At 41.8% G+C, this 24535-nt stretch overlaps 2 protein-coding genes across 3 annotated transcripts; one reads left to right on the forward strand and one right to left on the reverse strand.

Annotated features, from left to right (window-relative positions):
• Positions 1 to 326: 326 nt before the first annotated feature.
• Positions 327 to 18340, reverse strand: top3b (DNA topoisomerase III beta). 2 transcript variants are annotated; one of them, XM_076729809.1, is made up of 18 exons: positions 18011 to 18340; positions 13217 to 13348; positions 12405 to 12511; positions 12193 to 12267; positions 9260 to 9456; positions 8337 to 8493; positions 8132 to 8245; positions 7733 to 7823; positions 7183 to 7337; positions 6909 to 7014; positions 6611 to 6757; positions 5952 to 6125; positions 5348 to 5476; positions 4953 to 5102; positions 4023 to 4123; positions 2459 to 2660; positions 1572 to 1759; positions 327 to 1343 (listed from the first exon to the last, which is right to left on the reverse strand). In XM_076729809.1, exons 1-18 carry the CDS (start codon positions 18078 to 18080, stop codon positions 1068 to 1070), a joined length of 2571 nt encoding a protein of 856 aa, XP_076585924.1. In that variant the 5' UTR covers positions 18081 to 18340; the 3' UTR covers positions 327 to 1067. The 2 variants fall into 2 exon arrangements, with proteins under 2 accessions (XP_076585924.1, XP_076585925.1); XM_076729810.1 differs by lacking the exons at positions 12193 to 12267; positions 12405 to 12511; positions 13217 to 13348; positions 18011 to 18340 and adding an exon at positions 11914 to 11960.
• On the forward strand, positions 14786 to 17580 carry LOC143321216 (uncharacterized). Its single transcript, XM_076731423.1, has 3 exons — positions 14786 to 14897; positions 15475 to 15650; positions 17153 to 17580. The coding sequence occupies exons 1-3, from the start codon at positions 14883 to 14885 to the stop codon at positions 17379 to 17381; spliced, it is 420 nt and encodes a 139-aa protein (XP_076587538.1). The 5' UTR covers positions 14786 to 14882; the 3' UTR covers positions 17382 to 17580.
• Positions 18341 to 24535: the final 6195 nt, after the last annotated feature.

Consider the following 24535-nt stretch of genomic DNA (forward strand, 5'->3'; position numbering starts at 1 on the left):
TTGCTCACGCACTTGGGCCCACCCCCTGACGTCATCACGCTTCCCTCCTCCTTCCGCTGCAGATTTAAAGGGCCACACCAACATTTATCCGTCAGCTTCACTGACATTTCAATTAGAAATAAGAATTAAAGAAAGAAAATGGTCGATAAAGGATTATTTTACTCCACTACAGAGGATTCTCACCCCATAAATAATGGTTAGAAGAAAAGGGAGACTGAAAAAGAGCTCTTAGCTAGGCGTGCAAATCTTAATTTTCTTGATTAATCGATTTTCCCATGACAGAAAACTGTGAAAACTACTTAATATAATTTCCCACAAATCACGGTGATGTTTTCAAATTGCTTGATTTATTCGACCATCAGTCCAAAACCCCCAAATATTCAGTTAAAAAAATAATAATAAAATCCTCATATGTGAGAAAGTGGAACCAGCAAATGCGTGGCATTTCTGCTTGAAAAATGACTAAAATCATGACATTTTTTATGAAAAAATAACAAATTGTATTGAAAAACAGCTATTTGACAATGTAAACAAAAAACCTTACATGAGAGAGTATCAGTGGAAATAATCAAGTTAAAAGGGAAGGAAAAGAATAAACTAAAACTATTTGTCCTGGAAATGGAAAGTGAAACTTATTGCTAACATTTTAGAAGTTAGCACGCCAACTTACTAACTGTTTGTGTGATAAAGGGTGCACATGTCTTCAAACATGATACAAGTTGATGTTAAAATGCTGACGCTGTGTGTCAGCATGTATTTGTGTACTGTGAGGTTGTACTCTGATGTTACTCTGATGTGTGGGATTCAGCTATGTATCTGTCAAATTTGATGTCTTCTGTCCGATTTGATGTATCTGTGTATCTGAGGTTGTATGAAATGTGGAAACAAATTTCCTTGCAGAAGGACAAATAAATGTAAATACATACACATTTACAGCAAACACCTTTTTAAATACATATTTTACTTGAGTGTAACTGAACACAAAGGTAAAAACAGAAGTCCATTTACTGACATATGTATCTTCATACATGTCTCCAGCTACCAACAGGACCCACTACACACAGACACTATACAAAGTAAGCTGCCAAGGCAGCCATTTTATCTTTAGGTTTTTTAGGATTGCCACGGCGCCCCCTGCCTCGTCCTCGTCCTCCTCGTCTGGCACCTCCACCCCTGGGGTGCCTCATTGTTGCGTGTTTGAGCTCCACCAGATCCTGGAAGACCGGATCACAGAAAACACAACCAGTGTGTTGGGTCTCGCCAGCAGGAAGTGGAGTGCGAGTCTTGTTGAAGTCCACCGCGACCAGAGAGGCATCGCAGGCATCGCAGCTCTCCTGAGCAACCTACAGGAAGAGAGAGGAAGGAGGATGGGGGACTCATGAGCTGGACTGAAATCACTCCAGTTTCAGGACATCAGCTGCTTATATGTTTGGGAGGAGTGACAGCCTACCTGCAGACTTTTAGATCCCTACATGTATTTGCTATTCTGGGCATGTAAAGCCTATTTAGACATTGTGCCATATACATACGATTATCTTCAAATAGGACAAGGTGTAGGACGACTTTCTTACCTGCACCCTGTGTGCATGTTCAAAGAAGTGCACCACCACATTGCATTTATTACAGGCCATCCTCCATTTTGGTCCAGAGGTGGGATCCAGCACCAAAACCCCACTATCACACTCCACACACTGTCCAATGCCAAAAGAGTTGAGAGAGTGCTGACAGGATGGATGGGTGCATTCATTGCATCCCATACCTGAGAAAAACAGATATGAAAAGAGGAATTACTCATACAACGACTGATATTAAAATAAAGCATATACTGAATTATCGACACATTAGGACAGGAGCAACAAATGCTCCAAAAACACCTGTTTGGAACATTCCACAGGTAAACAGGTTCATTGGTAACAGGCGATCGTATCATGACTGGGTATGAAAGAAGGATGGAGTGAGCATCACCATTCACATATGACTGCATAAAGGATATTACTACATGAGCTTGGGAACAGCTTGATTGTATTCTGGTTTTACTTATGTTTTACAAAGCATCCAAACTGTTTTGGAATTCGGGTAGTACTGCCATCAAATTGCACCACCACCCACATTTTTACACATACAATCATTTTTGTACAACCCTAAAAAAGCTTCCCAGACACATACTGCTGCTCCACATAGGCTGTGGGTGTGCAGGAAATATTCTTAAAACCCAGATCACTGTGTGGTTGATGTATTGTTTGCCCCAAGCCTGAAAATGAACTCTCACATCCCTCAGAAAAGGCATTCAATGTTTTTTGAAAAAGGCCATATTTTTTCATGATAATTCATCATTATCTACTAAACTTGCAGAAAGTAATAATGGCTTCCAGTATGAGACCTGGTTTCACATTTGCTGTCAGGGTCACAAGGGTCCAGTTAATTAGCGTGTGGAGTTAACATTCTGGCTTAGTTTTACCTTTCTTCATGTCCCTGAAAGGCGGATTGCTGAAGCAGTAGGGACACAGGGGATAGCTCTTGCCTCGGGCCCCTGATGTCCACAGCACAAGCTCGAAGTCATCCAGCGGACAGCGGAGCTCCTTGTACAGCTTGATGGCTCCATTCTGGGGAAGACTGTAGGTCTCGTCACAGTGGGAGCAATGGAGCCTGCTGGGCTTTGCCTGCAGATACATGTGAGGATCAGATGTCAGGATCAGATCGCGTGCATCCAACAGAGTGAATACTTGAAACACTATGGCATGAACATCACGTCCTCACCGATGATTGCTCACAATACCATCTTGTATGCATGTAGGGCCTTTTTCACTATATTTTATTTTCCAAAAGTTGGAGTCTTCCATAGCCTGAACTCTGAATAGCCTGTAAGGTTTTGGTTCTTCATGGATGGAATAAAATTACAAATCTGTTGAGAGATTAAAATTTTGATGTGGTGTCATATTTAAACTTGGTGTTAACCTTCATGTTAATATGGCACACACATTAAAAAAATACATTTTAAATGGCACTTCATATCAAAAACTTCTAAATCAAATCTATAACACAATGAAAGGTGCAAAAAGTGAACGGGTCTGCATACTTTGTGAAGCCACTGTGTGTATGAATAAAATGTAGAATTACTAACACACTACCATGTGACTCCCTGGAGTTACATATGCTGGATTGCTAATATAAACTGTCGTGGCTGACACCAACGAAGTTCCTTGAAACTGTAATGACGTCAAACCAAATATACATCTTCTGCAACATGGAGCAATCTAAACTAACGAGTAGCACTCAGAGGACTTAATACAAGGCTTCCACCAGAGTGCATCACTTAACAGTCACACGCAACCCATTACGTATGTATTCAGATACAATGACAATGGCCAAAGGAACTGAAGCCTCATGATTCATTCATGAATTTGAAAGTGCTTCTGACGTCAAATGGAAATGGTAATAAGGGAAAGCATGTCCACTTTATTGTTTTTAAGCGAAGGCCAGAGCTCAACAGCCAGACATCGGCAGGTCCAGGGAGGAAGACAGAGGGTACCGATGATTGAAAAGTAAAAACAGTTGGATTCCAAAACTTACTTTTCAACTTATGGAGGAGACTGAGAGTCAAATATATCATCAAAATGCAGAACTTAAGATACATGCATCTTATCTCTTTACTTCATATAATGACATTTTCCAGTGCTAAACAGTGGAGAGCAGTGCAACATAAGGAAGCAACAGGCAATGCAGCACATATGCTCGAGACAGAGGCAGGAGCTTTGGCCTGATAACTGCAGTGACAGGGACTCAACAAAGGGCCTGTAGCTTCCTAGTGTTAAAGCTGGCCATGCCATTGGCACTTCACCATGCCTATCAGATAAACTGAGCCACCAAACATCTCATATGTTGAAGAGTTGTCTTTGTTCTGGTACGTGCATGGCTCACCTTGGACACCGGCCCTTTTAAAAATGCACAGGGTCTTACTGTTGATCAAGTCTGCAATCACGCTTTCTTCAAACTCTAACAGTAGTGTTGTCTGTTCTGCTGACCTGTATGTACTTCATGAAGCGGTGACACTTGCCACAGCGGGACAGGGGCTTCCCAGTGGCAGCAATGGGTGAAAAGGAGACCTCCATTAACTCATCCATACCTGTGAACACAACAGACAGACACTGTGGGCTGGAGTTACATAGGAATGAACCAAACTGTAAAACATGTTGAACATTTCCTTTTAAACTTTAACCATTTGTTTTATCTCCTCTTGGATTCACTTCCAACTTTCAAACCTTGCTACTGAGTTATCACGCTCCCTTGTGATTTTTACCATTTTTGCTCATTTTCACCTGAACAACTCACTGAAAATGTATGATGGTCCTATGGATATTTTTCAGTATCTAAAACAAGATTATGATTTGGTTAACTCAGATTTCTGAAAATATTTCTATCTTAGACACTTTCTCTTTTCAGTGTTGAAGTCTGGCCCTAACTTAATGAATGACATGGACTGAGCTCAGTATGTGGTTGTTAAACTGAGAAGAGGACAGAAGCAGATCTGACTGGGCTGTCCGATTTAAGCACTGCAGTCGAGTGGACGACACTGCGGGGAGCTTGGACAAATGGCGGCATGTTCGACATCTCACCAGGGGTTCAGATAAGGCCTGCTTCCTTTTGTTGCTGAATGGCAACTGTTATTCAGGTTATGTGATGGCCTGCTAATCGTTGGTAGAGCCATAAGGCGTAATGGTAAATAACCCCCTGGACCCAAAACAAATCATTTTAGCAGGACCACTTGGACTGTGACAATAGCAAGTCATGAATAAGTTGTATTCATAGTCTCTGTATTAACAGCAGATCGTGACTGTGAACTTGTCTAAACTTGTATTAGATTTCAGCTGGAATTGAGTCCTTAATTGTTCCCTTTTTTGCAGACTCCTAAAAGGAGCTTGAACACAGCATTCCTGTGCCTCTGGTGAACTTACTGGGGATGGAATCCACAAAGTAATGAAACTTCCTCTTGAAGATGTCCAGTGTGTGCTGCAGGACCTGCTGAAAGTTGGCTTTACCCTGCGCGATGAGGTTCAGCTGCTTCTCCACAGCACTGCGTATGGTGGGCAGCACCAGCTCTGCATCTGCAAAACACACACACATATACACACACAGCCAATCGTTAGTGTTTTAATGGCATTTACAATAGAATAATGTGGCTCATGTATTTTAATGAGCGGGATTATTCTGTCTGATCCCCTGTCCTGAAGGGTTGATTATATTGGCCTGCTGCATCAGTTTATGATGATTTAATGATGTTCTAAAAACCTGCAATCAATGCAGAACTACAAATATTTAAGAGCATGAACAATAATAAGAGGCCAATGACCTGTCTTGTAGTAACCATGTACCAGGACAATTCCCAGGTTGGTTGGCTTCAACTTGCGCCCGTTCTCTACAGTCACATAGTTCCTCTGGCAGATGTTGTTGATGTGGACAGGGATGCTGGCATCAGTACCTGGAGGACAGAATCCAACATGTGAAAAAATGTTCTCCATTATTATTACCATCCCTCATTAGATGAATGCTGTCAGGCAGGTCCTCGAAAACATGTAGTGCTTAATAAAGACCAGCATCAAGTCGTGAGCGTTGACTTATGCTAATTTATATTAAAAAGAGGTCATTAAAAAAAGACCTAACTAGTGGAAAATGTCTTAGGTGACTAAGAGAGGACAGCCTGAGTAGTTGGCATTAAAAAGTCACTGCAGTCCTTCTGGATACATGGACAGAACAGATGGATTCATTACAAATCTACTGGTAAGATTATAAGCCTTTAAGGATAAGGAGTCTTCTTTCTTTTTTTTTCGTTTTTTTTTTTGGTCTGTTGGGTGTGTAAATAGGCGACAGGCTGCTTACTCTCTTACAAATACTTTAGATTTACAGTTAGAAGATATAAAATACAATCATGTCCGACAGGCAGTGCTGAGGTGTACCAATGCCATGCTTCTCCATGAGCGTGATGAGTTCGGCCTCTGTCAGGTAGTCTGGGGGGCTGGTCTGCTTTTCCACCAGCTTGATCTCATCTACTGTGAATGTGTCTCCACGCTCACAAGCTGGCATGGCCTCTTCCAGAGGGATGCCCTGCCACGGCATCACTGATGTGTAACCTGTGAATAGAAGATAAAATAGAATACACATGGCAAGGGTTGGGCTGCACCAGCTGTACATAAATGCATCACTAAGTTTGTCCGATTACTAGCTAGTTTTAAATAGGTTTGCAGTCACATGACGTTAAATTCAGACGGAGGAGCAGAAGTGAGAACTGCAATGGACGAGACGAAGGAAAGTTCTTACTGAGCTGGTTAAAATGAAATTATGAGAAAATGGTACAAAGAACATTTGATACTCAATAAAAGCTCCTTGTGGTTTTACTATACTCATTCACTATGGGCCAAGTAGGTTAAAAATTGTTTTCTTTGACCTGAGCTCTCAGTTGTAAAGGGACTGATGATCCTTTAAAGCTTAAAGTTTTAAAGGAAAAATTAGACGTATTTTGATCAAACTAGTGCAAAATCATTGCTGCCATTTGGAGCTCTAAATGTGCAAAGTGCAAACTGCAGCACGGTACTCAAGAAGCAGGGGAGCATGTTACCTGGTGATATCAGGGTTTTGCCACTACACGAGAAGGCCTCTGTGCCGATGCTGAAGTCTATGGTGGTCTGTAGGTACTTGCAGTCCTGACTCACAGTGGCAATGAAATGGCGCGTGATGTACTCGTACAGACGCCAGCCATCACTTCCTGTGGAAAAGCAGAGGAACCTGGGTTAGAGGCTGAACATAAAGGGGGCACAATCATCAAATGTAATAAAATGGCTCTTTCGACAGCTTTTTGATTTCAGAAGTGATATCCACCTTCTATCACCCATTGTCTATTTAGCTGTATGACTCACCCAGTTCACCCTCTGAGGCAGCACGCATGGGTGTGATAGGAGGATGGTCCCCAGCATCGGTTCCTTTCCTGGGTCGGTTTAACCCAGCTGAAAGCAGAGCCTTCACCTGATGGAGGTAAGGGTAAAACATCTTTTTAGAAACATACATTGACGTGTGTCCACATTTAAGCACCACATTCTAAGAGCCAGCATGTCAGCAAAAACACAGTGCTGGCCTGGAAATGATCAGGGCATCAATCCTTTAATGTATCCTTGGCCCCACAGCGGCCCTCACCTCCTCTGCCCAGATGGGATTGTTGGTCTGCTGCTTCAGCGTTCCCTTCAGGTCGAAGTTTTCTGGGTAGTGGGTCGTCTCAGTACGAGGGTAGCTGATATAGCCCTGTGTGTACAGTCGCTCTGCAATCTGCATGGTGTGCTGGGGCCCCATGCCTGAGACATGAAAAGGTGTCTGAATGTTTTCTCTTCTTCTTACACCCTCACCCTCACAGCTGGATCTTACTGTCTGAATTAGGGTGATGACTGAACTCTATCAGAATACAGGACTCAAGTTTAGGACAAGTTTTATCCAACAGAAGTTACAACTTTCCAAAAATTTTGATTTAGAAGTCTATTCCTAGAAATACAGACAATTACTGGATTCCAGACAAAAAGCTGTAAATATTATTTAAGAAGTATATGGTAAAGAGTTTCTTGTCCAATTTCCAATTGAAAACCTTAATCCAAACAATTTACAGCTGAACATCAGCACTGAGCATTGACAGCATATAAAAACATTGCAGACATACACACATTGTTGCACACATTATATGTTGATGTGAACATACCTAAGGAAGAGCTGGCCACTCTCAGCATCTCCACTGTGTTCAAGGCCTGGGGCCTCTGCTTGGCCTTCTCCTTCTTACTCACTGACTCCACCTGCAGTGAGAGATAGGTCAACTTAGTTGAGCTCCAATTATGGCAGCACAGAGACTGAAGCCAAGGGGAGACAGACCTTGAGCAGAACCTGGCTCTAGGTGGAAGGCCACCTGCCTCTGTAAAAACCAGCCTTGTATCAACACTTGGCTGCCAGTTGATTACAAGTTGGTTGAGAAATTTAAAAAATCTTAAATATTGATATTATTATATGTCCCAAAAGTATCATTCAGGATATCTGTCCCATATTTTCAAGCTACTGTAAAAAAAGTACTGCTGACAAATTATTTTATGAAATCAAATATCAGTACCTTAGCCTCCCTGGATGTCTTGGCCAGGTTGACGAACATCTGACCCACCTCCCTGTCGAAGACCCTCACCCTGTTCCAGTCCAGCGTCAGTGGGCTCTCTTTTCCTTTGAACACCTGACCAAAACACCAGAACATGTCTGCTCATGTAACAGGGAAGGATGAGATCACTGATACTCTGTCAGTGGGAGAGAAACTAAAGGTTTACCTTCGCCTGAATGACCCAGTAAGTCTCGGGTTTAAAGGACTGGATCTTGTCATGGCGTTCCACACAGAAGCCTAGCGTTGGGGTCTGGCACGGTCCAAATGAGATCAAGGAGGAGTCTAAATTGCCATATTTGCCCTGGAAATACTTGGTCTGGAACCTGATAATATTTGACCAACAGAAGACAGATTATATTCCATCGCTCGTCATGAAAGCTGTGGAGCAGGGTACCAAACATGTGTCATCCTGAACAAAGCACCTGACGAATTTTTGACTGCTATTTTTATTTAACATGACGTTCTGACTAAATAAACCTAAAGCTTTATATCAGGGTGCAATCGGGTGAGAAAGGAGCCAGGGTTCCAAACTCTTCTTCATTCTTCAAACGACTGCTTCTGTTTCCACGTGTACAAACAAGTGCAACAAGTGCACGCTTTTGAAGCATTACTTTACCCAATTCTGAATCAAGTTTCCTACACCGTTGATTTGTATGCAGGTTTGTGAAACTGTGCTCTAACCTCTGTATCAAAACCCTACGTATTCAATCCAACAACAGCTGATATCATGAGTTAACAAACTACATGTTTCACTAATTTAAACTCATACTGTAGAGAGAGGTAACCACTGACTAGACTAGCACTGGGTTGGATCAGTGGTTTACTTATGTACCATAGAATTACAATGTCCCGGATGATCAGTAAAGTCAAAGTATGCAGCCAACATGACCCAAAGCTGGTGGGACACTCCTGACACAAGAGTGTTTTAGTAATAGGTTTGTTGAATTTCTTAGAATAATATAGACTTGTTCTTATGGTTTATATTATGAAAAAATACCATGCATCAAATATCTTTGGTGTTACAACCAGGCAGCTGTGGGAAAGCCAGTGTGCGGCAGAGCCAGTGTGCGGCTGTAGAAGGCAGCGTACCGGGTGAAGGCGCAGCCGATGCGCAGATCCAGCTCCTGACGAGCATCCACTGACAGGGCTTCGTTGCGGTTGGGCTCTCCCAGGTGGTTCATGGCGTTCCAAATGTCAGTGTCAGTAATGGAGCTGAATTTGGCACGGTAAACACTCTGCTCCCTGACACTCCCCTTGTTCATCACTGGCTGGATGGCATCCAGTACCTGGGAGGCAAGATAAATGGTGACTGAGCGGCAGGAAGATCAAAATCTAAAGTATTGTTGCAGGCACAGTAACCGCTTTTTATATGATCTGTGATTCAGTCATCGTAAGAGTAACTCTGTGGGTGGGGAGGTACAAGTCTCTTGAACCTCACGCCTGACTGCAGCCTACATGACAGCTGGATGTGAGCAGGTCAGCTTTGTTATATTTGTGAAACCCAGCAGTGATGTAGAGTGACGGTACATTACTGCTGCACAGTGTAGGAAAAGCATGCTGTCAACACTGGTTGCCTGGGCAATTATTAGGGATTATTAGACCGGGTGCACTTACTGTTCAGACCTGCACTACTCATCAGAGCTGTTTGCAGCAGCAGGAGGCAGCTAAGAGCATTTACTCACATGCTGTATTTAAGTAAAATGTTTGGGTACTTGTACTTTACCAGAGCATTTCCAATTTATGCTACTCTATACCTTTTCTCTACGACATTTTAGGAGGATTACATTTATTAGACCGGAGTTGGTAGTAACTTTGATTTTACATACAGAACACATGGTCAGCTTATGAAATACTATGCATTATCATGTGCACACACCTACCCACACGCGCACATGGACACACACAAAATTCACCAAACTATATGACTAAACATCATGGTTAAGTGTTACAGATCATTACGTTAATCACTGGCTTCAGCGCAGTACCTTACTAACTGTACGCAGCTAAGTTCATGTTTAGTGTTAGCTGTGCGGTCCTGATGATCCAGTGGTCTAAACACATGCCCTGTAACAGTGAAGACACCTGTTCAAATCACACCGAGGTGTGTGCATCTGCCTCTTTCTGCCCATCTGTTGTGAACTCTTGTGGTTTAAAAGTTGCCGTGACCTGTGCTACTGACCTTTTCTAGACTCTGATCTGAACAATGTGTATAAAATACTGGACAAAATGGAGAACATATTCTATGGGATGTAACCTACTGTCTGTATAACTGAAAAACCCTGCTCTGTACTCATTTCCAACTAATTATTGTTCGAAATGAAATTCCAAAACACAGTGTAGGGATTTTAGAAATCACTCCTCTTCCCTGATCTGTTTGCCGGAAACAAGTTTCTCCATCTGTTTCATTGTTAATTAACAGGGGGTGTGGTTACGCTTCTGTCGTCAAATGAACCATCAGCACTTTTGTTTAAAAAGTCAAGGCATACGAAGACGAAGGTGTCTTTCACAGGAGGCCTTTTTGGGAAGACAAGTAATACCAAGTTCACACTCCATGATTGTAACCCTGATTTTCCAATAGCTAACATTTTGAAGGTGGCCAACAAAAGCCCAGAGATCAGAGGCAAATCAGCGTTTGCTTGGCATTTGCAAATCGCTGCTCAATGACTGTATGTGAACTGTTCAAAGATGCGATCCAAGAGCTCACTGAGAGCAAGCCAACGTGTTACAGACGTTTGACTCACAGACATTCAGACTGAATGTGTGCTTGTGTCAAGGATGGAGAGCCACACAACGAGCTACGGCCAAAAAGAGAGCAGACACGGACTGGTGCAAGGGAGGAGTCGAGCACCAGAGCAGCAACACAAACCGCATCCAAACACCAACCATTTCTTTGTTTTCTTTGTTTTTTTGTTCCAAAGCAGTGCACAGATAACTTCCACAGCTTGTTTCCTGTGGACTTTCATTTTGGAAGAAAAACATCCTGTCCTGTGTGTGGTACTGCATCTTTTCCCATGTTGCTTCTCATGTGTTTTTGTGACATAGTTTGGAGATGAGACAGACTCGTCTGGATTCCTCCTGGTCAAAGATCTTGAAGTGTGACCTCCCTCTTCATATCCTACTGTCCTCTCTCTTCCTCACATGCTGTCCCCATCAGCTCTCCCCTCACCTGACTCCTTCTCACTCAACCCTCTCCTCTCTACTTTGTCCTCTTCCCTGGACTCTCTGTCCTCTCACCTCTCGGCAGGCTCCTCCGGCACCTCCAGATCTGTGGTTGTCTGACTCATTGGGTGCAGACAGAACCACCCTACAGGTCTTCTTTCTCCACTTCCTTATCTGCAGCTAAAAGCTCTTTCTTTCAATCCAAAATTTATCTCCTTCTCCAACCTCAAAAACCTCTTTTCCATCAGCTACCAATGGCTGCTCAGATCTGATTCAAGACACTGATGCACACTGCGATTGGTTCAGGCACATCCTACATCCTGGACACAGTCAAACTATCCACCCCAGGCCGTCCTTTATGCTCTGCTACTGCCAGCTTTCTTATGACTCCCTCACTAGGAGGACAGCCCAGCTACCACACAACAAAATCACATTTGTTTGCTGTTCTGTCTCCGCAATGGTGAAGGTGCTCCTCATCAACATCATCAGCACCATGGCACAAAAAACTCTTTCTTTATCTTTCATTGTAACTAAATGTAGTTCTTGAGGAAGTACAGTGTATCTGATGAAGCTGATGTACTTACATGATCATAATCTTGAGTTGTATCCACAAGGTTGAAGGCATTTATTGTAAGTCACTTGGGATAAAAGAATCAGCTTAATACATGCAATGTAACGTGGTGGAGTTTATAGCAGCTAAAGGACCAAACATTTTCTTAGGAGTTGGTGAGACCAAAGCAGAGCTAAAAGAGACTGAACACAAGACTTAGATTCATCAGGGGGCACACACAGGATTCATGTTCTACATTTATCAGTTGATAATATGTCGTGACATGTTCAGGTGTAAATGAGGCCTGAATTACCTCAAAACAGATGTTCTCGCCTTCTTTATCACAGTCCAACCATAAAACCACGTAGTCACAGCCTCTGGCTTCAACCTAACATGACAGCAGAGACTTGGGGTGAGCATCAAACATACAGGGTGTGAAACACTGACCTCCAGTTGAAAATACAGACTGCAGAAAGCATCTATGTCTTGTGAAAAACAATTATTGGCCCGACCTCTAAAACATACCTGGAGGAACTTGACCATGTTGAGTTTGGGGTTGGCCTCCTTCTTTTCTGTGGGAGCTTTACTAAATAGCTCTGCAGGGTCCACCTTATCCCAGTTGTTGTACTTCCCTTGAAAAAGAGGAAGCAAGATCTTTTTAGTGAGAAACTACAAGAAATCCAAATCAAGAGTTTGGATACTGAACAAAACACCAAATCAACCCAAGTCAAAGTGCAAATAGTTATTGCGTTATAGTTATTATATAATGCAAGACATAATGGGACAGCTGATTAAGTTTGAAATTTAAGATGTCACACACACACACAGCAGCATTCTTTGGGTTTGTGTGTGTTCCAGTTACACTGTTCTACATAGTTTGCATCATTATAACACATCAACCTCAGTAAGTTTTAGCATATTCTGACCTGAGTGAAGACACATTTACTACACTTTATGCTCTGTGTGCACACTGCACAGCTGAGAGGCTAAGAGGCTTAATTACAGTCCTCTACAGCTCAGGGGGTCTTAAGCTGCTGTTTGACGCATCAAAATTAGAAGAGAAAACTGTATGTGGATCAGTCACGTCTGACTGATACCCAATCTGCTTAACTGCCAGGGACTGATACCAATCAGACAGATCACAGGTCAGATGAGGAGGGAGTGGAAGTTTGTGCTGTTGTTTCAGGAGATGTTGTACTGAATTACAATATGTTACAGTGTGTTTCCATCATTTATTTCTTCCTCTATATATGTAAATAAGGTGGATAAAAAAATGTCATTCCATTTTTTAATCAACACATCAATGAAAGTCAGGACCTAAACTGAATGATACCCACCAATGAAATCCAGACTCATCACATGTCCACACACAGAGGTCATCTTAAAGCGGACAGTCTGGCCCTGGAAGCTGCCGGTGTATTCATGCACTGAGCATGCTCCATTGAGCCCCTTACGGCTTGCGCAATTTCCTGAAAGAGAACAGATGTCATTTAAAGGCAATGGTGGAATGTAACTAAGTACATTCACTCAAGTACTGTAGTAAAGTACAGATTTGAGGTATTTGTACTTTACTTGAGCAAAATTGGCAGCGGTCAGGCACATAAGACAGGAGACATGTGAGGTTGACCAGAATATATGTGCCACTCAGTTATCAGCTGGCTGAGTACAACCCTGAGTCGAAAAATTTGGGACATTATGTAAAACATGAATAAAACAGAATGTGACAATTTCCTAATACAAGAGGAATATATGTAATGTTTCATCTCATCAGCTTCATTGATTTTTGTAACTATTTGCTTATACTGAATTTGATGCAGTGACAAGTTTCAAGCAAGTTGGGACAGGAGCAACTAAAGACTGGGAAAGATGTGGAACGCTCCAAAAACACCTGTTTGGATCATTCCACAGGTAAACAGGTTGATTGGTAACAGGTGATAGTATCATGATTGGGTATGAAAGGAGCATCCTGGAAAGGCTCAGTCATTCACAAGCGAGGATGGAGAGAGGTTCACCACTTAGTGAACACATGATTGGATAAAGGATATTACTAAAAGGGGTCAGAACACAGTTCATTTGTGAATGACTGCATTCTGTTTTTATTTACGTTTTACAGAGCGTCCCAACTTTTTTGGAATCAGGGTTGTAGAAAGGATAAACAAATGGATCTCAGACAAAAGATGTAATCACTTCAGGTTTGGCAAAGATCAGCTGCTTGTTCCAATTACAAAAAAAGTAAAGTGAAATGAATATTTCTTTGCGAGGAGAAACTGTGGTTGCTGAGAGCAGATAATGGACAGCAGTAGAAGGCTTGCCTTGCAGCATGACTTTTCTTTCTTCTGCTGTCACTTGTTTGCACATAAAAACACACAGAAGTATAATAACTGATGTTTTTATCTGGGTTTTGTATAAATATTAAGTAAGATGTCTTCTTCTATTTCTGAACATAGAGCGTAGTCCTTAGCAGGATGGGACAAATGTTTGCCATGACAGAAAAGAAAATGAACGACAGAATAAAGCCAGCCCTATCGTCAGCTAGGTTTTTTTTTTCAAGGGAATCAACTTTCATCTCACTAAAATGCAATCTGCACGAATGAAAACTTTTATATTTTACATAATGTGTGCTAAGAATTGTATTTTGTCAAACTAGGCCACAGACTTGGTGATGAGTCAGACCTCTGATGGCTGTGTCTCTTTGCCGTTTACCATCGGTTCCCTGGGCTCAATGCTGCATGCTGACGTCCTCTCTGTATAAAATGATTCTCTCAAGGCTGAATGCTAATGACAGGAACACAGGACCAAACTATAATGATGGGAGATGGAGTGACCAACAAGTCTTCCTCCATCCCACTCCCACACACGTATGCACGCGCACGCACGCGTGCACACACGGAGGATGGTGGCATAAATAGAGGCAGGTCCACATGCAGGTCGCAGATCAACTCCAAGCCGAAGAACACAGAAGACAAAAAACAGAAAAACCATCTCCTGTCATTAACCTCAGCCATGGAACAGCTCCAGGTAAGAAACCTTCGACCTGCCTTTATGTTGATTGTGATGATGACTAAACTGTGTTTTTGACAGACACGTAGCTGGTAATGGTTTTAAAGAATACTACCATAACGTAACATTCACACAAACTGGTAGCTGTAATCATTCCTTCTGCCCATACTGGCTGTGAGACAAGAGATGGAGAACACATCCACAGTCCTCGTAATGTGCTGTAATGTTCAGCTCACTTCAGCTGAATGAGACGTCTCAGCAGTCTGAGTTCAAATCAAGTGGATATCTTTTAAAGATGGAATGTCACAGTAAGCCTAACTGGTCGATTTGAATGTCATTATTTATTGTAATATGATGAACTTTTGACATAAGCAGGGTGTGAGACAAAAAGTCAGGGAACCACCAAAGCGACTGCAATTCATCTTCATCTTAGTTTTCTACAGAGCCCCTGAAGTCACTCAAGATAGATCTGATATCTCATGTACTCAAAATAATGATTTACATCACAAACTATCTGATCAGGGAATATGTAAAAATCACAAATCTGACCAGAAACATCATGTCAGCTTACAACCCAGTTGTTCTCTGTGTCCAGCTGCTGCGTGTCTTTCTGCTGTGCCTGCTGGCCCTCCACCAGTGTCTGGCCATGCCACTGGGCAGCCAGTGTGTGGACGAGTCCTTCTGCACATACAGCCTGCAGGACTACTACAGCCAGATGGTCAACCTGCCCAGCCGCATCAACGAGCGCAGCATTGCAACCTGGAGCTACGTGTGAGTGTTCATGTCATATATTGCTTGTCATTAAGCTACAACACAGATTTTGTCTTCAACCAAAGAGAATACTGCGGAAAGGGTTATTCCAGCTTCTCAAATGTGCTGATTTTGAGATTTTTTTACTGTTTATATCAATTCAAATTAATGATTTCTGATGTTGTGCTGTTGGTCAGACAAAACTAGAATTTTAAAGATGTTGCCTTGAGAACTGGGAACTGGCTGTTTTTTATAGTTTTTGGAAATTTGGTGGACATTTTTGGACATTTTGGTGGTTGTTCTTTAAGCAAAACTGGCAAAAATCCAGAGGCTCCAGCTTCTCCAATGGGAGTTTTGCACTTGTTTTCTGTTTTAGATCACTGTACACTGAATCTGAATACATCTGGACATGTGTAATTTGCACTCTGGGGAATGTAATAGACATTTTTCACTATCTTCTGACATTTTATAGACCAAACAGTTAAATGAATAATTGAAAAAATAATTAACCAATGAATCAACATAATCATATATCTACATAAGATCTAACTTTGGACAGTGTATGGAAGCAGTAAAGGAGCAAAAGAAAAAGAAGATAAATGAGGCCAAGAATCATGTTAATGTGCGAACACAGGCGACAACTAATGATTATTTTCAGAGACTTTTAATCTGCCAATTATTTTCTCAAATATTTAATTCATTGTCTGGTTTATAAAACAGTGGTTGCAATTTCCTACAAGTAAAAATGACGTCGTTGTCTTGTTTAATAAAATTAACAGACTAAAATCCAAAGAGATTCAGTTTACTGTGATGTGAAACAGAAAATCAGAAAATCTTCCCATTTTGAGGTGCTTCCATCAGTAAATGTTTGCTATTTTTGCTTGCCATATTACTTAAACAACTGGTTATCTGGTGGTGTCAACTTTTCTGTCAAGTCATTATTTCAGCACTTGACTTAAATTGACATAAATCTTCCATATTGTCAAATAGATTAATATCTCAAACTCTATAGATTGGATTTCTTTAATATTGCTGCTTGTAATATTCTTTTAATTATATCACCAAACCTTTTCCTCCCTCCTAAAATTTTAAGAAAGTATAAATATAATGTAGGAATAAGTACTATCATCGGTTGCACATGCACACAATGACACTGAAATACTGTGTGTTAAGTGCAATTGTTTGCACAGTCTTTTCGTGGGGAATGAGTCTTTAGTCATGACTGACATATGACTTCTCAAGCATCACAATAAGATTCACACGTTAACGTTTGGTAGGTGTGAAACGTGAAAGGGTTTCCTCTGTATGACTGAACATGTCTGCTGAATGACACAATGAGTGAAAAATGTCTATAATAGACCAGTTTACTTCACCAAGAAATCATACGACTGCCAGTTAATAAAGAATAAAGCTTAGACGTGTCTTTTGTCCTACAGTCCCACTGTATGACTGCTCGCCTTCCACACTGACTCCAACACACGAACGAACGCCTGAATGACAGCCTGTGTCTGATCTCTCACCAGGGAGAACGTAGACTTGAACCGAGTGCCTCAGGTCATCCATGAGGCCAGCTGCCACACCAGTCATTCCTGCAGGGGACTTGACAATGCCTTTGGTCTGGAGACCATCCCCTTGTCCCTGAGGATGCCCGTCCTCAAGAAGAACCCCAGCTGCTTCCCCACAGCCAGCTACTCTGTGGAGTTCGAGCTCATCACCATAGCTTGTATATGTGCCATCTCCAGACACAGCTGAGGGGACTGACTCTCCATGTCAGCACAGGGACATGAAGAACTTCAAGATCGTGTTTGTTCAGATTGAGCTAAAGACGTTTTTTTCTGAAAAACAGTCCATTTCACTCATTGTTACTGTTTTCCTGTCAATATTGAACTGTAACCATTCAATAAATGCCCGTTAACAGCGTAGCGTAATCATTAAAGATATTTTACATTAACTGGTATCATTCTTGTGTCCATAGAGACTTTTTGGTGGCCCACTTGTCACACCCTCTTCCTGAATGACTTGGGGTCCAGTCAGTGAAGCAGTGCAGTGTCTCTGATGGATTTGGTGCAGATGAAAAAATAAGGAGGGAGATGAGTTTACCTTTAACGACATGCAACTTTAAACGAGAGCTTTTTCAACGGAGTTTGCTGCACGATCACATGCAACACGCCAGGGCTGTCCCAAATAACCATCACCCAAACAGCTGTCTACGTCAAACCTTTCAGACCTCTAACTGAACAGCAATAAAGTACTGAATGATTTAAAGTACTGTTTGCTACCACTGAGTGAAATGCTAACGTCACTCTGCTACTAGCCTGGCCTTGTCCTTCCGTGTTAAAGTCACTTTATGGCATAGTACACGGCTTGAAATTCGTACGCACCTTTAGACAGGATTTTGGCAATGGACTGAGCCAAAGATGGTTTCTCTGCCACCATCAAAACAGTTCTCATTTTGAAAGAAGTGCTAGCAGCTCCTCTGTCAAACTGCTCTCAGTCGGCTCAGAAACAGTTTCTGCGCTGAAAGCGGCCTGCTGCGGTGTTTCACTCTCAAACCTGACCGAGAAATGCTGACAATAACCTCTCTCCTGTGAAGAAAATTGTTATTCTTCTATGTAATTGCTTGCTAATAGGCTAAGTTATGAGGCACGAGAGCAGACATGACAGTTTACACATGATTTACTTCCGGTGTCAAAACGACGACGAAACACTTCCTGTGGGTCAGACAGAGCTCAGACAGGCTTCAGTTTACTCCATGACGACACTGAAGCTTCAAATATCACAGTAATAAACACAGAGAAATACTCAAAATATTCCACAAAGCCAATTCCGCCAAAAGCCAAAGAAGTACAATTTAAAATGATCATTTCATATTATCCGGCGGCAGAATTGCTAATAAAAAAAAAAAAAAAAAAAAAGGAGATTTAGTTTTGAAGTTAGACGTTTTGACGAGACCTGAAACCTGACACATGTTTTTATTCATGTTCAGTCACAAAGTTATTTTACTACTACTAGTACTAAAAATAATACAATAAAAACATATTTTACTACTATTACTAAAAAAAAAAGAAAAAAAAGAAAGAAAAAGAAATGTTATGATGAATGTTATGGTAATTATGGGTAAATGTAAAATTCATATTTGTAAATGGAAAAATCAGAAGCCTTTGATCAGTTTTAAAAATGTACTTTAAAATGATTTGGCTTCTCTGTTGCTTATTGCTAGTGTTGACAAGAACTTTGTGAAGGTATGCTGGACTTTCTGATATTATAATAACTGTAAAAACATTACATTAACCACTGCATATGGTTACTGAAACATTCAAACTCAAATTAGTTGACATACAGCATGTCAGTATGTGGCATAACTCTGTGGACAGAAGGGCACAGTGAAAGGAGTTGGTTATATTGCAGAGAAGTCGGAGGTTTGCAGCCGGTGTCTTTAATAATAACATGGCTATTCATTGAAAATACAGGTAAGCACACACCTCCATGTTTCAGCCAGTAAGGCATTCTTCAGGTCAAATACAGAAAATGGTCACCTTTGGGCTCTTTTATCTACAGGTTGGCAGTCATATGATCCCTGGGAAAGAAGTCACATGATTAGTATAAGCAGATAAAATCACAGGCCATGTGCAGCAGAGAAAATCAGGAGCACAAACAAGCACGGTCACAATATCCAGACCATCTCAGTACCTCAGTTTTCAGTACAAATAAGTGACCGCATTCAACAAAAGCTCCAAATATATACACAGAAGCAACAAATAGACAAAGCAAAAAATTCAGTACACAAAGCAAAACAGCAAACCATTATTTCTAAATAAAGGGCAGTTACAGAAATGGGGCAAAATCAAGTTCCCCCATTCAAACCTGGGTGTTGCATAGCTTTCAGTGTGCATATACAAAAGGATTCTCTTTGTAAGAGCCTTTTAATCTATCTCCACCTCTTATTAAAATTTTCTACACGGTCTATCTGAGCTGCACTGGAGGGACAGAAACACAAAGAGAGAATTTTACTGACAGGACTGTAGTACTGGATGATTCACTTGATTTGTCTAAGTCAGACTGCTGAAGCTTCATATTTGCTTGCACTGAACAAGGACAGTGGATCCCCCTCACAGGTCCATCACTACTGTGTTCAGAAAGAAGAATATCCAGCACCACCAGCCTCTGTTGGCTCTCAAACAGTCCAACAGTTTGATAGTATTATGTGTTTTAGTTGGTGCCAAAAGGCCGCTGGAGAGTAAAATGGCTCCACTGTGATTTTTCGCGCCTGCCAGACTGAGGGGGGTGACAGGAGACTGTTCCTAAATTTGGCCACTAGATGGCAATAGAGGACATAAAATAATACACTGACGGAGATTTCATCTACCTCAACAGCAGAGAACAAACCCTCTCAGTACACCAAATGTTTGGTTTTTTTGCTGTTATTAATCACAAAGGTTTTTGAACAATCACAGAGAAAAATGACCAGAATGCTCGGGTGGTCTTAAACATTGATACAAGACTGTCTGTTCTGTGATTCACCCTTCACAGTCACTGAAATCCAAGCTTGGGGACATTTGTTCATCGCTTTCTCTGGGTGTAGGGTGGGTCACTGAGGCCGAGCGGGAGAGTTAGAAAAGATGGAAAGAGCTGTACTGAGGCTGACGGGGGGAGGGGAGACTTGTCTTTTGGGATGGTGATGGGATGTTGACCCCCAGGCAAATGGTTTGAGGAGAGAACTGTGTGACTGTGTGTGTGACTGTGTGTGGCTTTATCCATCCCCTCCTCCACACTTCAAAGTGGGTAATCAATTAAATGCATCCTAAACCCCTGCTCCCCACCCAACCTCGCCCCTCCCCGCTGTCCATTGAGTCAGCAGATCCCCCTGAGCAGATGCAGGCCTATGGTTATGACTCTGTGGGGATGTTTTGCATAACCTACCGAGACTTGAGCTGTGGTCTGGGGGTGTTAGGTATAGATTGGCCTCAGGGTGTTAGCATGCACAATATGAATGTATTTATGTGTCTATGTACACAGAACTACTTAATTACATTTGGGGAAAAATGCAAAAACCATCATATGGCACTAAATTGGTTAGTAGCTACAGCTTCCAGTCTGTCACAGCACATACGTAGTTTACAGTGAAAACTGTGTGCAAATGTACCACTGGAAATAAGAAATCTCTTAACAATCCCAGTTGGTTTCAGACAAAAGCACATTACAGTTGTTTTAGCAGCTCTTATAGCCAGCTAATTGACATTAACTATGTGAACTGGTTAATAAGGCTGCCTCAGCTGGCTAGTTTTAAACCGAGAGGCCTATTAAAGGGTTTTAAATATGTACTTCATGGTCACATGCATGATATGCTAAACACTGAGGCTAAAGTTACATCTCCTAGACAAAAAGTCAGCATCCTGTTTGGATGCTAACTATAGAAAAGCATCCTTGAACAAGCCACACAACACTTAAAGTAGGTGCAGTATGTTCCATTTTTACAAGACTCACCAGTGTGAGTGTAAACTTCACCAAAGCCAATACAGAGAAGGAACGAGCTGCAAACATCAGCCTAAACTCTGTTACAGTACTGTTCAGTAACAAATTCTGTGACACAGTTGATATTTCAGTTCTCAATGTTTCCATTTGTTTAATCTATCCTGTAACCCCACAAAATAATTTTACACAGTCAGCTAACCTTGGTCTTGGAACTAATGCTAGGTTCTTTCTTTAAGCCAGAAATGCTCAGAATTTTCCACAACGGAGGGAAAAAGTAAAAGTGTCCATGGTGTGTACAGTACTACCTGCTAACAATCCCACAATGCCATACATTGCATTATATATAAATGCAAACTCCATCTGTCAGTGATGACACCAAATGAAAATGATTGCTAAGAAGTGAACAAGGGAGTTACTTTGGATACAGTCCTCGTGTCTTGTTATGGTTGCTAAGCTGTGACTGGACAAAAAAAAAAGATAAATAAATATAAACATATCCATAGTCATACCTTTAGTGACACCCAAGACAACTTCAGGAACAAATATATGAATCTTTATTCATACGGAATCAAACTACCTGGTTTAAGATCATTGATCAGTTCTTTTGCAAAGATGGTAGACTACATAGTACGAGAGGTGGACCGTACGCACTGCAGCAGATTTTCAAACAAAAGCTATCACTGAGCCCATACACGTACGGGCTTAATTCTGCTATATAAGCTTTATATTACCTACAAGTCTGTGCATGCATGGAAACATACATGAAGGAAATGCTAAGTACACTAACACGTGTAAGGAAGGTGTAATGCTAATCTATGCATGTTTTGGGGTGTGTGTGTGTGTGTGTGTGTGTGTGTGTGTGTGTGTGTGTGTGTGTGTGTGTGTGCACGCATCCGTTTGTGTGTGGGTGTGCGCACACGAGCACATGGGTTTGAGTGTGTTTGTGTGTGTGTGTGTGTGTGTGTGTGTGTGTGTGTATGTGCAGGCATGTGTGTCAGTCATCTGCTGTTTCTGAATGTGTATGAGTCATCATCCAACCACCCACCTACCTTCAGTATGTGTGTGTGCGTGTGTGTGTCTGTAGGTGTGTGTTGTCTGCCAATGAGTCCCTGTGGAATCCAACCAATCACAATTGACCACTATATGTTAACATCCAGCTGCTAAGCGGGGAGAACCCCCTCCACATTTGACGGACTTCAAGCATTCAAATGGAGGAAACAGTCCGTGGGGGACAGAGGGCCAGAAAGGATAAGCAAGAGGTTGGAGGTGAAGAGAGAAACAATAATGAGGCACAGATTCAAATGAGATGACATCACACTTAGAAGAGAGATACAACCAATATTTCAAGTTGCCATCGTTTTATACTATATACGAATACATGTCCTATAGGAAAGTGCCTAGAAAACCCTGAAGGAAGAGGGGGCTCACCTGTGATCTGTGAAGATGCGATATTCTGTATTTTTCTTATTGTCAACAAATCCCATGAACAGATCCAAACCAACAATGAATGTCATCTGACAAGTAATCTGTGTGTGTCAAAGTCTGATATATTGTATTCCTCTTAAGAACACATCAGCGTTCACACTGCTGCACTGGGTGACATGCTCCTTCATCTCCATGAACACACACACAGTTTATTTTGACTAAATCCCACATACACCATACTGCTGTCCCAAATACTCACTAGAGCACCAAATGTATATTAATCCACCACTGAAAATAGTGCCCAACAAAAGCAGTATTTTCTCCTGGCTGAGTAGGATTTGTTGAAAATTACAATGAATTGTTAGAGTAAATGAAGGTGGAACTTTAACAGTAACCTTAGCCCTACAAGAAATCCACACTAAAACCTAAGCCTAACCTAACATTGACCAAAATCATTTACCCCGGCCAAACTATTTTAAGTCGTGCTCAGTCCCAAACTGAGTCTTTTTTGCTCAAATCATCGAAAATGTAAACATGATAATGTGAATTTGGTGGGCCATGGCATGCAACATTTGTTTATGTAATTTCTGTATGTCTAAAAATGGATATTATACAATCACACACACACACACACACACACACACACACACACACATAGGGTATAAAAAAAAGAATCTTGAAAAGGCATCAGGTTATGTTTGACCTGTATGAGTGTCTAGTACAGTAGTAACAGCTGCAACATCAGCAAAACATATTTCCTCCTCCACTTGTACCAACACCTACAACTCAGAAATCTCAGCACCTGCCAAAGAAATCTTTGTCAGTCATTAGCACTGACTGACAAACCCTGAAAACACAGTACAATGGGCATTTTGTGCTATGGAACACCAGAATCCAGGGTTACTCATTGTCTGTCATTTGTGCACCTCAGTGACTCTGCTTGTCAGCTGGTTCTTGTTGAGGCTTTCATGACATTCAGGCTCTTGACACCCAACAAAAGGTGTTTCCACACACCTTCATCGCTAACTGGAGGAGCTGTTCAGAGCGAGCGAACCTTGTACTGACTGTACATGAGCCTGCACCACTCCTCTCTCCCTATACCATCCGAACGGCTGTGGCAGGCAGCGTTGCTATGGCAACACGCTCCCATTTTCCTCCCCAATGCCGGATCCCCGAATGGTGCTCAGATAGCAAGCTCAGATCCGGAGATGCAGGAGGATAGGGTATTATGGTATGGATCCCATGCAGACAGAGGCGGGGAGGTTTTCAGTGACAGTGCAGCGCGGGCAGGCAAGCTCTGATTTCTATGCAACATACGTATACACACAAGATGACACACAAGGCTCATTACAGCAGCACGCAGGGCAAACATGATTTAGAGAAAGCAATTAGAGGACATTAATGTATGTGTAAGATCGAGGTTTGCAGTGAAGGAGAATTAGCTCTTTTCCTTTTTGTTCAATCTCATTTTTGTAGTTTGTCCATCATTTCTTTCACTAATAACAACATTGTAGGCATATTCACTGAGTGAATTGCTGAGATCTGGGAACATGGCGACATCACAAAAAGAAGTAGCATCAAGAAACATGAGCAGTCATATGATCAGACAGGTTTAAAGCCCCTGAGGTTTGTCAAACTTATAGTAACAACGACAACAACAGTAAAATTATTACCCAAACCGTCTGTTTTAAACGCTCATCGCAGTTCGTCTCTATACGTTCTGATTCAACTGTCATACAAACATGCACATGCACGGTGTTCTTGTGTGATGCTGGATTACTACCAACATTTCAGGTGCGCTCACTTTCAGGTTTACCTCAAAATAAGTAGGTTTGGATTATCTGAGGCACTGATTATGGGGTTGGTCAGGAGGTCATGCACCCATGGGAAACTCTGGTTGACCATATCAGGAGAATATGAGAAAACGTCTTGTGCAACACGTCTGCCGCAGCATGCCCGCAGCAGAGCGTGTCCATTATAATCAGATGAAGCTGCTACACTCACCATGG

The sequence above is a fragment of the Chaetodon auriga genome, chromosome 5, assembly GCF_051107435.1.
Source record: "Chaetodon auriga isolate fChaAug3 chromosome 5, fChaAug3.hap1, whole genome shotgun sequence".
NCBI classification, from domain to species: domain Eukaryota; kingdom Metazoa; phylum Chordata; class Actinopteri; order Chaetodontiformes; family Chaetodontidae; genus Chaetodon; species Chaetodon auriga.